General features: G+C 46.5%; 1 protein-coding gene across 1 annotated transcript in view; it reads left to right on the top strand.

Moving 5' to 3' along the window:
• The window catches only part of LOC104624262 (synaptoporin-like), a gene marked incomplete at both ends in the record, with an annotated part of 17874 nt that extends 5303 nt beyond the window's left edge, over nt 1–12571 (top strand). The window contains one exon of the mRNA XM_010291585.1: nt 12373–12571. Coding sequence (XP_010289887.1) covers nt 12373–12571 — 199 coding nt within the window. The remainder of the gene's footprint in view (nt 1–12372) is intronic.
• Nucleotides 12572–13878: the final 1307 nt, after the last annotated feature.

Below are 13878 nucleotides of genomic sequence, written 5' to 3' on the forward strand. Positions count from 1 at the left end.
ATGGGAAAGAATGAAGTCATCGAGTCAGTTAAACTCCCTAAGGTTCATGTTTTATTTTGCACGTGTTCATCACACAGAAGATGCCCGTTCTGCAAAGGCAAATTGTGGCCTCATAACACTTCTGAGGGCAGACAGAAGCACAAGCAAGCCAGCAGAAGTTGCACCAGCTTCTGGTGTGCTCTGTGCCAAAATGTAGATGCCCCAGTTCCTGGGCAGGTTTGGCAGAGCTCCTGGGAAGGTAAAAGGTGCTGGTTAAATTCTGTATGACCAGTTCCAGCTTAATGAAGGGAGAAATATCCACCCTGGAACTCCTTAGATCAAAACTTGGTGCCTTCTGAAAAGCTGTGCTTTTGCACAAACAGGAGTCACAGGGATGGTCGGGTGGAGTTCAGCAATGAAGAGCACAAACTGCTTGGTCACAGTGGTCCCGTCTGGGTCTGTGATCAGTCGGTCCACAAAAGCTTCATCAGTTTAGTCCCTTTTCTTGCCAAACTGTGACCACCTCATCTAGCACTGCAGATCTGGGGTTAACATCTGAAGTGACAAGGAGCGGCATTCAATAGTACATCAGTGAAGCTGGAGATTTTCATCAATGCCCCGATTACATATACTGGCTCTTTAGGATGGGCACTGAGAGGTTGGTCGTGGCTTTAATTATCATCTTCCACAACAGTTTCAAGCCCTGAGCTCAGCAGTGCTTTTTATACCTAGTTTTGGCCTTTTGTTGAATAGATTTGCCTAACAAGGACTTCTGGGTTTTAACTACTGCTAGTGGAAACTGGAAATTATACAAGTGAGGAGCCTAATGTTGCATCCTGCTGAGCAAAATTCAGGAAATACATCTTTCAGGATACAGATATCTCTAACTGACACCTTCACAAAAGTCTCATCATATTTAATGTGACTTAATGATGCAAAGCAGACCAAAGTGTTGGTCTTGTATTTTTAACTAGGAAATAGAGATATTAGTTTTTTCTTAGTTGTGATTCATACATTCTGGCAATTTATAGGGCTGACCAGAAAATTGCAGTTCCATTTTTTAAAAATCTTTTTTTTCTTCCTGGAAACCCAATAAAAAGATTTATTCCATAGTGACATGAACGCAAGAACTTCCTGAGCTGTTTAAGGTATGGCCCCAGCACATGGCTTCTCTGGTAGTGGAAGCATCAGAGACCTCGGTTAAGTCTCTCTACTGAAGCAAGTCCATAAGCAACCTGAACATGGAGCTCACGCAGCCCAGCTGAGCACTCTAATCAATGAGCTATTGGCTTAGAGCTGTTTGCTGTTACTTTGTCTCCTGGGCCAGGGAAAAGGTGATTCAAGACTGCAGAATAAATATATTTCTTTTCAGCTTCGAATTAACATAGCTTTTAATAGGAAAGAATATTTCACATTTTTGTAACCAGCTGTAGTTGTTACATTCAGAGAGTGAATTCCATAATTCAGAGGCTTGATATGACATTCGTTTACTTGTGCATGGCTACAGGCTACTGAAGTAATTAAAATCTGCAAATCGGTGTTCTCCAGCACCCCTGGGTCCTCAAGGACCGCACTGGCTCTGGGAATACTGTCTCTGTTTTTTGTCTCTGCTCCTGCATGTCTTATGAGGTTTTTGTTTTAGACTAAGAGGATAGTAGCATGGGAGAAAATGTCTGTGCTTTGTGCTTGGACAGCCGTGGTCTGCAGTAGTGGCTGTCCATGAGCACAATGTACCATTTAATTCCTGTTGTCAGGGAGTTTGAAATCATTGCTGGTCTGATTAAAACAGATAAAAATAAGGATGACTCTGTGGCTTTTCTAGTTTTGAGTGCCTCCTCCTGACCCTAATTACAGTCCTCAAAACCCACTTTGTAGAAACGTTCAAGATTGGCAACTTGGCCAAAGAATAGTTATTACTGCCAGTGTTTGAATTGTCGATAAATGCAAGTATCCTTTTCCCAGCAGTGAGGGATTGGGAGATGCTTCCAGTCATTTGACACTTTGTTCCTGCACGAGATCTGTAGAAAACCACCAGAAATCTGATACATCTTCACTTTCTTGTCGAGGCTGACCCTGGGCACGTGGTCCTCAGCACATCCGATGCTCTTGTCATATGATGGAAGAGATCATCCACCCCCACAATTTGCTAGCTGATCTCAAAGGCTTAGCTTCTGTGCCAAACTATTTTGTACTCAGCCAAGAAGCCACAGCTCAAGGGTGGCTACATAAGTCTTGGCTCATTCATGCTGCTGGTGTGTTGGGCTGTGCGCAGTGGTGTGTTGCTTGAGTAGATCGGAGAAGGAGGTCTGGCTGCCAGGATTTGTAGAACTGTGAAGTCCCCGGTCATCGCATGACCAGGGAGAGGCTGATTGCTGCAGCCAGTAGGCTTGTCACAGGGCAGCAGCTCTGCAGAGGAGATGACTTTTCCAGGTGTTGAGGTCTTCTCTGTTGTCACTATTCTCATTTTTCTCTAACTTCTGCTTTGTAGATTTTAATCCCTCAAAACCTGAGGCAAACACGTCCTTGAGTGCTGAACTGGGGCCATAGAGGAGACTTGTCTTGCTTTGCAGCTCTTCAGGCTGGTCAGCTGTTATGTCTTCTGTTACGAACGTCCATGCACAAACATCGCGTCAACACAGAGCTCATGGATGCACAGCTGGCTGGGAAGTAAATGGGGAAGGAAAGCGGTAGCAACTTTCTGTTCAGAGATGGTGTCTGCTGTAGAGAAGGGAGAACGCTGCTTCTTAAATCTTTTTTAAATTGTAGAAGCTTTTCTTTTGGCACTCAAAGCAATTGGATTGTTGATGAATTTGGATTGTATTGATCCAGACTGTCTTATTTTGCTTCATAGAGGCAGTGTTTTATGCTTAACACTGTATTGGTGACAGAAAAAATCTTCGTTAATACTTTAGCCAGAATTTGTTCTTAAAGTGGAAGTCACTTTTGGATTTGTTAAGATATGCAGCTTTTCCCAATTTGAATTTTTAATATATATTCATGAATAGTCTCTGTGGTGTTGTGCAGTGATGATGTTTTATCTGTGCCTGCCACAAAGGGTTTTTCTAAAAGTCAGGCTTTTTACAACTTCCCTTGCAAATCTCTTTTTGCACCTTTTCATGCTGCTGGTACAGAAGCAACCAAAGCAGAAACCCTTCGGCTTTGCTTTGTTTGGCATTTGATCCCATACCGCAGGCGGCATGTGGTGACCTGGCTAGGGGACGATCAAGCACACGTCCTTCCCCTTTCCCCTGCTCCCAAATGTGTATTTGCAGTGCAGCAGCCCTGAGGTTTCCCCAGGACCATAGGGAATTGGATATGTAGGATGTGTTTGGTCTCCTCCTGCATGTGGCTTCTACATGAATTTATTTGCCAAGAGTTTAACACAATATTTCTTCTCGTTCAATAGATTCTGGAGAGGGTGGGCATCTGACCCCATCCAACATAGCCCCACTCAGTGAGGTACCTCTCACTGTCCTGTGTGGACTCCCAGAAGCAACACTTCATGGGTCATTCAGTGTGAAGATGCTGGCAGTTTGCCTGCAGGTCCGTCCGCAGACCTGCAGGTTTGCCTTGGCTCCTGCCCTGTGTGCTGCTCAGCCTGCAATCGAGCCCACAGGCTCCCTGAGAAAAGGATTTGGCATGTACTTCAAATGAAAATATTTTGGCTGGGAGTTTTATTGGAGTCATGCTTTAAGTGCCTTAGGACAATATATACCTGGGAAAATTATAGTTAAAACACAAAATTAATGTTAAAATATGATACAAAGGAATGAACGTTGCTGCATCTTCTGTAATTGCTCTTGCATTTAGCTCAGCTGGTTTTGGAGGTGAAATTGCTGCTTTCGGGGTTTATAGACCTAGATTAAACTGCGTGTGAACCCTATGTCTTACAGGGCAAAGGATGTATGCTTTCAGGTGGTTCTGGCTGAACATCAGGTGATGCCTGAGAATTTGCGCTGACTTTACGTGGAGGTCCCCAGCCCCTGCGACCGTGGAAGGCAAGGTGAATTGGAGGTGGAAGCAATGGGAGCAGCAGCAGAGCGTGTTGAGGTGTGGGGGGGGCTCAGCAGCCCCACATCGCTCCACGCAACTGCGCCGCCCGGGGACTTGATGCACCCACTTCCCAGGAACGGTCTTACTAGATTCAATGACTGCTTTCTAGGCTTTTGCTTTATGCTTTCTACTGCTTATGTTATATCTCTAGATATTTAGATCGTCATTTCTCTAAATGGATGCTTTTGTTCTGCCTTTACAGAGGCTTGTCAGTTCGGAAGCTGATTCCTGTGTCCATCCAGAGGACGGGGTAGCCGGAGGGACATCAGGGCTATGGGTTCAGTCAGGATCTCGTTGTGAGACCCGGTAACGTTGGACAGTTGTGTATGTGGCAAAGCGAATACAGGCCTGTGGCGTTTCCAGGCCTCCTAATTTGCGTTGTTCCACAGACACAATGACTTTTTTAACGATAATCAAGGGCTACTTTCTTTCAGAGGTAGTACCTAAGCTTCCCAGTGACTAGGAAGCAGTTCACCCCAAGAAAATAGCTCAGGTTTTTGGGAAATGAGAGGGCAATGCCACCAGTCTATACCACAAAGAATGTAAGAGCCCAATCTGAGAAGATATTTGGGTTTGTAAAGACCAGTGGAGCATGTCTTTGAGTGCTATGCTCTGCTTGCACAGCAAGGAAAAGCGTGTGTTTCTGAGAAGAGCTGTGAAAATATCTCGGGAGATAAATCTGGGTGTGGATGTAGGCTTGGAAGTGGGGTTGGGATCACCCACTCAGCTTTCTGAGCGCTCCCGGCGGCGGGTATTCTATAATGAGCCAGTTTATTTCCTTTTTGATGCTACGGCAGAGTACTAGGGTTTGCATTACTGTTACGTGCACAGTCTGGGGAGGTTCATTGCTACGGCTGGCATGCGTCCGGGACATTTCTTCCTCTGGGAGTGTGATGAAGCTATTGTGAAGGCTGTTTTTCAAGGTTTTCTGAATGCAGTCACTGGGAGTGGGTCCTGCAAGAGGGATCCCAAGTTGCAGGCATGGCACTGGTGTCCTCTCCCCACCACCACTGGGGTTGTCCCTATTGCAATGTCTTTAGACCCCATCCTCAGAAGGGTTTTGTAGCTTCCCTTCCTCAAGACCTGAGCACCTCAGAGGGTCTCTGACTTGCTGTGTTAATGGGAGAAGGGATTGAGCAGAAGACGTACATATTGCGATATTGCGATGCTCTGGGTAGGCATTGCAGCGTGCGTGCTCCGAGCTGCCGGCGCTGGAGGAATTGCCACCTCTCCCAGCACGGCGCACGCAATGTGGTGTGTTGAGACAGCAACTGTGGCTGACAGCTTGTCCTATTAAAAACGATACTGTAAGAAAATAGTACTGGCCAAATGTTTGCGCAACAGCTATGTGCAAGTGAGGGCTGGAAACCTGAGAAGTAAAGAAACTGAAAATACGAGGCGGGGGGGAATATTTTCCATTGTTTTGACTGGATGCAAACCAGAGGACTGCATAGGTTGATACAGCTTTCGTGGTCAGCTTCCAGCAGCATCTTCTGGGGTTTTTTGGTGATGCTGCTCTGGACACGCATTTGGGTGGGTATAAGCCACTGAAGGCAGCTGTGACAAAGGGGATATCTTTAGGATGTTCGATCCAGGACAGGAGTTAAGAATAAATGTTTGCAAGATGAAGTATGTATTTGTGTGAAACTGCTGGTAGTGTTGAATAATTCTAGAGAGAGATGGGCTTTGGGATGTTTTGTTAAAAAATTGTGAGGTTTCATTGAGAGGACAGAAGTTCAAAGTGAAACACTTTCAAATATTCTTTGATCAGCAAACTGTATTGTTTCTTCCCCTAGAAAGCAAAGAAACAAAAGACCAAGCTTGGATTGCTGAGTCAGCTGGATAATTTTATTTTTGTTTTCTATCTCCAGAGAAAAAGGAACTGATTTCCTAGGCGTAGGTATGTGGCAGAAACTAATGTGCTGCTGCTCTGGAAAGGGAGGAGACCAAGGAGAGGATGGTAGTGAGGGCACCTTTGGGTACTGGGGAGTCTGGAGGGGGTGTTGCTGTTTGGGGGCTGGTAGAATGAGGTATGGAAAACTGCTGAGGCAGGAAATATCGAGAAGCACCTCACAATTTCGAATGGCTGTGGCATATGCAGGCAGCGCTGGGATGCCCATCATGGCAGATGGGCAGGGGGACAGGTGGGGAACGGGAATGCCTGGGTAAATGGTGATTTCTTCCTCTTGGGAAAAGACCTGTTAGAGAGCAGGCTTGGGGTGAGAAACAGTCTTGTCGCTGTTAGCAAAGGGGTGGGAAACTCTGGTTTTGCCAGAACATCTCAAGTGCAAAAGGGCCAGGCAGCCGTCGCCTCCGTGGTACCTGCTGTCCCGCTGCTGGGCTAAGCCCATCGCATCCCCACGGCTGTCCACGGCTCTGTTAACGTTTCAGCTATTTGACTTTGAGGAGCTGGAGAGAACTTCAGCATTAATGACTTCAAGCAGTTCAAATGTGGTATTAACAGGCTGGCTGCCTCAAAAAGAGACTGACTTCAACAGCTCCAGGATGCCGGGGCGCAAAGATTCAGATCCTACAGGAATTAGTGGATAATGGTTATAATTAGCAAAAAATATGGACTGAGGGCAACTGCTTAGCAGCGGCTCCCTCTGCAAGAGCTCACGGAGTGTGTGAGAGCTTGTGGCGTGGCTCCATTGCTGCAGGGTTCTCCCCCTCAGGAGCCTGTCCTTGGAGAGCAGATCTGGGGGGAGGAGGAGAAGGCTGCAGAGCTCAGCTCCAACCATGCTCCCGAAGGCAGGAAAGAAGCCTGTTCCTTGCTGTGTGGGCAGCCTTTCAGATAGCCAGGATTTATCCCCGAACACGCGGGGTTGCCCAGCACCAGGGGAAGTGTTCTTTGCAGTGAGGAGCACTGTGTGCTTTGCTTCCTCCTTGAGAACCTCCTGAAGAGTGTTGGAAGAGTCAATGGACCTCGATTTCATTAACAAAAAGACTTTTCCTTCTTCAGGCAGATTTCTACTTTCACTTGAGTATTAAAGGTCACTTTTAAAGTATTTTTCTCCATGCAGGTAATATCTCTAGGGAAGTCTTATGGGAATGATGAGCTCTACTATGAGAGGAAAGGCTTTCGTTTATTAGTGTTCTTCCACTAACCCTGCAGAAAATCCATATTCGACACCTCGAGAAGGGGCATTTGCCCAGGGACTGGCTGGTTGGAGGCACGGGTGTGAAAGCACACCAGCACAGACCTCCGAAATGAGGGAGCCGCAGTGTTTCCAGGGCTGACTAAAAGAAATGCCTTTACTTTGTACCCCAGAGAAAGAAAGGCAAAACCCCCTGTCCTGTTACTGTGCTTCACCAGAGCAGTTTGACTTGCTAAGGGGCCCTGTGCATTTCAGCATTTCACTATTGTACTTTGAAATTTCATTTTTCCTTCATTTTGGAGATTATTAGCCAAGATAAACATTTCACAGCAAATTCCTCCATGAGGAACTAATAACTAACTAATTTCCAGTGGTGTATTTCTCCCATTGCTTTGCAGATGGTAAATACAATTGACAGTTTAACTACCAGAAACAAGTGAGGGGGAAATAAAGCCCAATGAAAGGATAACAGATTATTGCATTTTTGCAAGCACTTTGTGTGGGTGTTGCAGATTTTGCTCAAGCATGTTGTAGATGGGTTGGGGGGTGGATTGCAAGATGCTATTTTCAGAAAATAGGACAACCTGCCAAAACAGATAGCTTTTTTTGCCTGTTTTTCACCACGTCCTAGTAAAGGAATGGAGAAACACTAACCCCCATTGAGAATTTTTGGAGACAGAGCTCTGTTATTTATTAATTCAGGCGCTGATCAAAGCCTGGGAGAGGAAATCTGTGCCAGTTCATCAATAATACTTGAGCGCATCCTTGCCGTTAATTGCATGTTCTGTTGGTTTCCCCCTTGTGTACATTGCTGAAGGGGGAGGTTTTGCAAGTCAGACAAGATTAGATCACTTGGTGCATGCTCTCCTGCTTGGGCTCTTCTGTGCCCGCTGGTAGAGTGGGACACGGGACAACATTGGTCTTTGGGCCGGTTGGCTCAGGCCATTTTTGTGCTCAAGGGTCATCAGGTAGACTGGGCTGCTCTAAAGAAAGAGGGGCTATAATTAAAAGTAAATTGTGGCTTGAGTGTTGTGCTAGGGAAGTTCAGGGAAGAAAGGCAATTTCACATTTACAGGGAGAGCACAGCTTCTGCTCCCCCACGCACATGTAACAGCTGTAGCTTTGTTCGGCATGTCTGGCTTCATGTATTGTTTTCAGAGCAGGGGTAATTAGTGTCTGAAAACCTAAACGCTCTTCGCTATTGTGGAACAATGTAAAAATCCTTTTTTTCACTGTAAAACATTCCTGCCCTCTTTTGATCTTGTCAAGCTAAACAATACAGCTGTCTTGTCATCATATTTCCCACGGCAACGGAAAGTTTGCCAAATGGTAGAAGAAACCTCAGAAGCCCTTAATTACTGTGACTTCATCACTGAAACTTGACTGCCTTTGGTGGACTTGCTTCAGATTGAAGTGAATTTGGGGGAATTCAGACCCGGATGGCTTGGCAATGGTGGCTGTTGTTGGCAAACAGACCCAGCAGGCGAAGGGGATGGTGTCAGTAGCAATGAGCAGTGAGGTTGACCTTAGCGCTGCTCTGCTGAGCGTGGGGTGCCAGGTCATGTTCCTGAGTCATCAGCTTTATTTCCGAATTAATAACAATACTCAGTGCAATACAAGGCAAAAAGCACTGGCCAGCTCATTTTTAGAGGAACTTGGGGAGGGAAGATTTTTCATTACTTTTTCATTACTTTTTTCCCTAATTAGGTAAATTTATTACTGAAGTGTTCCTTATTTGCATTTTCCGTCAATCAGTGAAAAATCTCTCCTGCTGATGCAGCCCAACAGTATTTCTCAGATGTTTAATAAAGTGCAAGGCACGTGATTGCAAAGGGTTGCTCCTGGGGCCCCTGGTTTTGTTTGGGAAATGGAGAGGCAAAGGTGAAATGCAGTGGTGGTGCTGGAGATAAGAAAAGCAGCAGAAGGAAGACACTGGCCAAGGATCACTTGAAGGAAAAGGTGGGGTGTAAAGAATGAGAGATAAGAGAAGGTGAAAGAAGAATAAGTCAGAGGAAGTAAGAGGCAGAACAGGTAGAATTACATAAAAAGTGGGAGGCAGAGGTAGAGGCAATTAATTTTTGTGAGTAATCACTAAGCCATCCTGTGCCCAGAAAGGCTGACTCAGCAACATTGGTGGAAAAATCTGGATGCCATTCTGGATCAAAGAGGTTTCAATTGGTAAAACTGGATTTTCTGTCACTGATCCTCCCCTGCTTTAAAGAAACTTTTCAAATGCCTCCTGTGAAGTCAGCATCCACCCTAACCACCCCAGGGCTTGGCTCACCTCGCTTCCCTGCCACCTTCTCCTCTTCCCAGGTCTGAGTCATGGTCTATTTTGGGGCCCTTTGCACAGCCGAGATCTCGGCTTTTTGGGCAGAGGGGAGGTGGCCACAAGAGGCACCAATTACTGCACATCCTCTTACAGGCTAGGGAAATCTAAAAAGAGAAGCAAGTGAATAAAAATAACTTGATGGAACAAAGCTTCTGTGATCTGGTATCACTGGCAGATGCTTGGCCACAAAACACTGCTGGGAAGATATGAGTGAGATGTTAATATAATATATGAATGTTTCTTTCTGGCTCATGATTCAGAACTAAGGTGCAGTCAGGAAAACAGGGAATAGAAAAGGGAAGGGGTCTCAGTTGCTTTGCCATGTTTCAGAAAGGCTGGTGGGTTCTTGGTCATTAGACTGGATGGGGCTGTGGTGACTGAGGCCAGCTGGAGGTGCAGGGGGTGGGCAGCAGCTCTTGGTCAAAATCTGGATAGAATCTTTCCATAAATTATTTCATCTCTGGTATGTGCAGGAGTGTGACCTGCAATGCAACACCATGCATTGCCCCGTCTGCTATGTCAGGACTCCAGGGGAGAAAAAAACCCAACTACCCCAAAGATGTGTTTTACACGATAGAACGCATGCAGAATTGCCTTATTCTTCCATTGCTTTTTTTTTCCCCAAAGCAATCAGCTTGTATTTAATGTACCTTTGCTCAGTTCCATAGGGCTTGTGAAAGAAATGTGAGGACCAGAGCAATTCTCTAAAGCCTATTTGCAGTGTGAGGTGGTAACATCAAACCGTGGAGCTCCCACCATCGCAGCAAAGCCTGGCTTTCCCCGTGAGGGGCCAGAGCCTTCCCGCTGCATGCAGCTGGAAAAGCAGATACCGCACGCTGCAGCGGGGCCCGTAGCAAGCAGCTGCGGTGCCCGCGCGTGGCGTTCAAACACAGCAAATATAGTTAATTATTTAAGAACCAGAAAACGCTACTGAAGCATTTGGTGGTTTGAGGGAGGGGGAACACCCAACCTTATGTGCCTCCGAGCTGCGTTGCAAAGTCTGGGCTGAGCAGGGGACCCGGGGTTGGCCGGTGGACGCGAGCACGGGGTGGTCCCCAGCCATCGCGGGGGTCCCCCCTGCCTCTGGGCCGGGTGGAAGGTGAAACCTGGCTTGAACCCAGCCTCAAGCCCTGGAGAGGAGACCTGAGGAGGACCGTGAGGACAGCCTCTGGCTGCACAGCATTGCCTTCCCCTGGGGAAGGAGGGATGGGGCCAAGTTTCTTACTGATCCAGCACCCCACGGAGCCTGCTGCTGTTCTCAAGGGGTTTTGAACCAGGTTCCCAGTTTCGTTCTGTGTCAGTACAGCAGCCAAGCAGCTGTGCGTGAGGAAAGCAGAGAAAGCTTTCTTTTCAGACCATGCAAATCATTCATTTCAAATCTTTCCATAATCCTGGTGATGATTAAAACAAAACCACTTTTTCTCCAGGCTGCAAAATCGGCATGACAGGCACTAGGAAACCTTCCTTCCCCCTTTTTCCCCCCTTTTAGGAAAGAACAATAAGCCCTGACAGAAAGTGTGTGTGCACTGATGCCAGGAAGCTTTGAAACCGAGTCAGGAAACTGTCTGATCGCGAGCGTTAGAGTCTCTCTCATGTGTTCGGTTTTCATCAGACTTCGCTGGGTTTGCGTAGGGGAGGCAACTCAGCCGCTGCTCATCTCCTCAATCTAGGCAGACGTGTTTCTTGTTTTCATCCCACCACTACTATAGTGACAGAAGCTCGGGGAAGAAAATGCCTGAGGCAAATAACCGGCGTTACGCATCAACTGCCGATGAAAAGGTTCTGCCTACGCGTTCGGGTACATTTAGTTTGGACCAGGAAAAGCAAAAAGTCATGTAATCCTCCAACATCCGTTAATCCATCTTTTGTGATTTCTACTGTGGGTACTTTGTTTTCCTCTGGGGACCTAACTTTTTATTTAGTCATATATTCATGGCTGCTGCTGCTGTTGGGTCGCTGTTGCACACACTAATTGCCCTTGAGCAGAGGAATGTCTCCCAGAAGGCCTCATCCTTTCTCTGCGCCGAATCGTAACTTCTTTAATTGCTGCTGTTAACTTGCTGCTGGCTTCGTCCCCTCCGCTCCCCCTGCGCGGAGCAGAACAGCGTGATCCCGCGTTGGGCCCCGTGTCCCCGCTGATGCTAATCTGGGCCGTGCAGCAGGACCTGCCGAAGTAGCCCCTCCAAGGATCCCCTTTCTCTCTCTGAATCGGAAATTAAAATTATTACAGCAAAAAAGGCTCTAGCAGAAGCTGCCAGACAGAACCGCAAATCTATTAGCTTGGTCGCTGATTGCAAATGGTGCGTGAGTATAAGGTTAGGGCTTCGATTGCTTAAACCAGGGCGTGCAGACTGTTTCTTTGACCCAAGTTGTCTATTTCGGCTGCAGCTTGGTTTTAAAAGCTTTTAATGTAGAAGCACTATATGGCTCACAGCCCCATGGGCTAACAGCCACAGCTAGCCATGCACTAGGCAATTTTATGCAAGGAAGTTGTGAAGTTCCAAACCCAGGTATTTCATGGGCTCAGTCTAGAGGATAAGACCTGTTTTCTGCCACCTTGATTGTAAGGATTCAAGAATCAAGTAGTTTCTTTTTCAGCTGTTGCTATGGCAAAACCCTGGGGGATGGGGGGTACCAAACCATTGGAACATCAACTTTTCTCTGAGATTGATTAAAAGATGTGTTCAGGTCCTCAGTCTCACCTGGATGCTCAGATGGAAGTAACCTCACGTGTACGAGCAGCTCTGAAGAGCACAGCTCACAAGACTACTTACAGGGCCAGTTATTCAAGCGGGAGATCAATGTGCATCAGGAATAAGATAGGGAGACAGCAAATGCATTTATATCTTTATTCAGATAACGGTTTCCTTTTTTTACACTTCACCTGCTGCTCTTTGGGATGTTTTCCAGGTTGCATCAAGTGAATTTCGATGCTCCCACTTGTGAAGGCAAGCGCCGAGAAAAGCTCTCCTTGATAGGGGACTTCTCCTCTTCGGCAGAGTTCTTCGTCACCATTGCAGTCTTTGCCTTCCTCTACTCGCTGGCTGCCACCGTGGTTTATATCTTCTTCCAGAACAAGTACCGCGAAAACAACAGAGGGCCTCTGATTGTAAGTGTGCACTTGCAGTGTTTTCGGGTTTTAACCTCTTTGCTTTTTTGGTGGTTGAGACTGTGGCGTGGTCTGGGAGATCCAAGTGTCCCAATGCCCAAAGCAGCTCTGCATTCATCTGTTTTTTTTAATCTTAATAGTGGTTTAAGCTTTTAACATCAAGAGTAACAGAGACTATATGCAAGTGGAGTTCGGTCCTAAGCTTCTAGGTACTTGTGGGATTCACCGCTTCTCTCCCACTGCCTGCAGTGATGGTGGTCACACAAATAATGAATGCGTAGCTGGGTGGTTGCAGGATTGGGGTCCAAGCCATACACCTGTGGCAGCAGAGCTTCATCAGTGGGGAAAAAAGGGAAGAGGAGATCTTAGGCATCATCAGCAGGTAAATGAAACTCTGCCCGTGACCAAAGCCTAGGCAGGGAGATTGCTTATTGCTAATTACTGCTGGGTTCAGCCAAATGATTTTGCTTTGGAGAATTTTGTGGCTGGTTTTCCAGTATTACCCTGAGCTCCCAGTATATTTGTGTCTCCGTGCTGGCTTATGAGATTCTTCACTTTCCAGTTAATCATTCTATGCACCCATCAAGCTGTGGCTGTTCACGCCCTTGTTTTTCTTTTTACTGATGCCTGAAGGCTTGTGATAAAAAGCAAGTGCTGCTGTGCATTCGTCATCTTATAAATCAAGACTGTAAAGCCAGTGAGAGCTGTTTTGTCCTAGCTGTCCATTACCTGTTAGTGCCTCACGCCCCGTGAGGCACCCTTTGGTCTTGCCAGGCTGGTAAGGGCTGTGCACTGGTTCTCCGCTGCGCTGAAGTTGGGTCAGGTCTTGGCATCTGCAGGCTGTAGGGTTGCCTCGCTCTCCCTTCCACGGGGAACGCTCTCCTCCGTCACTGCAAAGATAAGGTTTCACTAAGGTAGAGGAAATATTTCTCTGAAATCGTGGCGTGAAGAGCAATTCAAAGGGAAGGTGGTGGGAGTTTAGTGAGGATTGACGTAAGGAAAGTGTTAATTCTGGCTTTAAGAACAATCTTAAAGGTTATTATTATATTTAAGAAAAGTAAGTTTATGATTGACAGAAACCAGACATTTGGCTGAGGCTTGTGCCTTAAATGACTCAAAGCCACCAATAAGGAGCATCAGAACAATATAATAGAAAGGAAAATAAATCATCAGCGCAGAAAGGCTGTGCCTGTTAAAGGACATAACTTCAGTAACAGTAAGCAAAAGATTAAACTGTAGGAAGGTAATCTTAGCATCATGGGGAGTTGAGGGGAAAAATTTTCCTGCTGCAAGGAGATGGAATTTGT

This window comes from Phaethon lepturus, unplaced genomic scaffold, assembly GCF_000687285.1.
Source record: "Phaethon lepturus isolate BGI_N335 unplaced genomic scaffold, ASM68728v1 scaffold53947, whole genome shotgun sequence".
Classification (NCBI taxonomy): Eukaryota; Metazoa; Chordata; class Aves; order Phaethontiformes; family Phaethontidae; genus Phaethon; species Phaethon lepturus.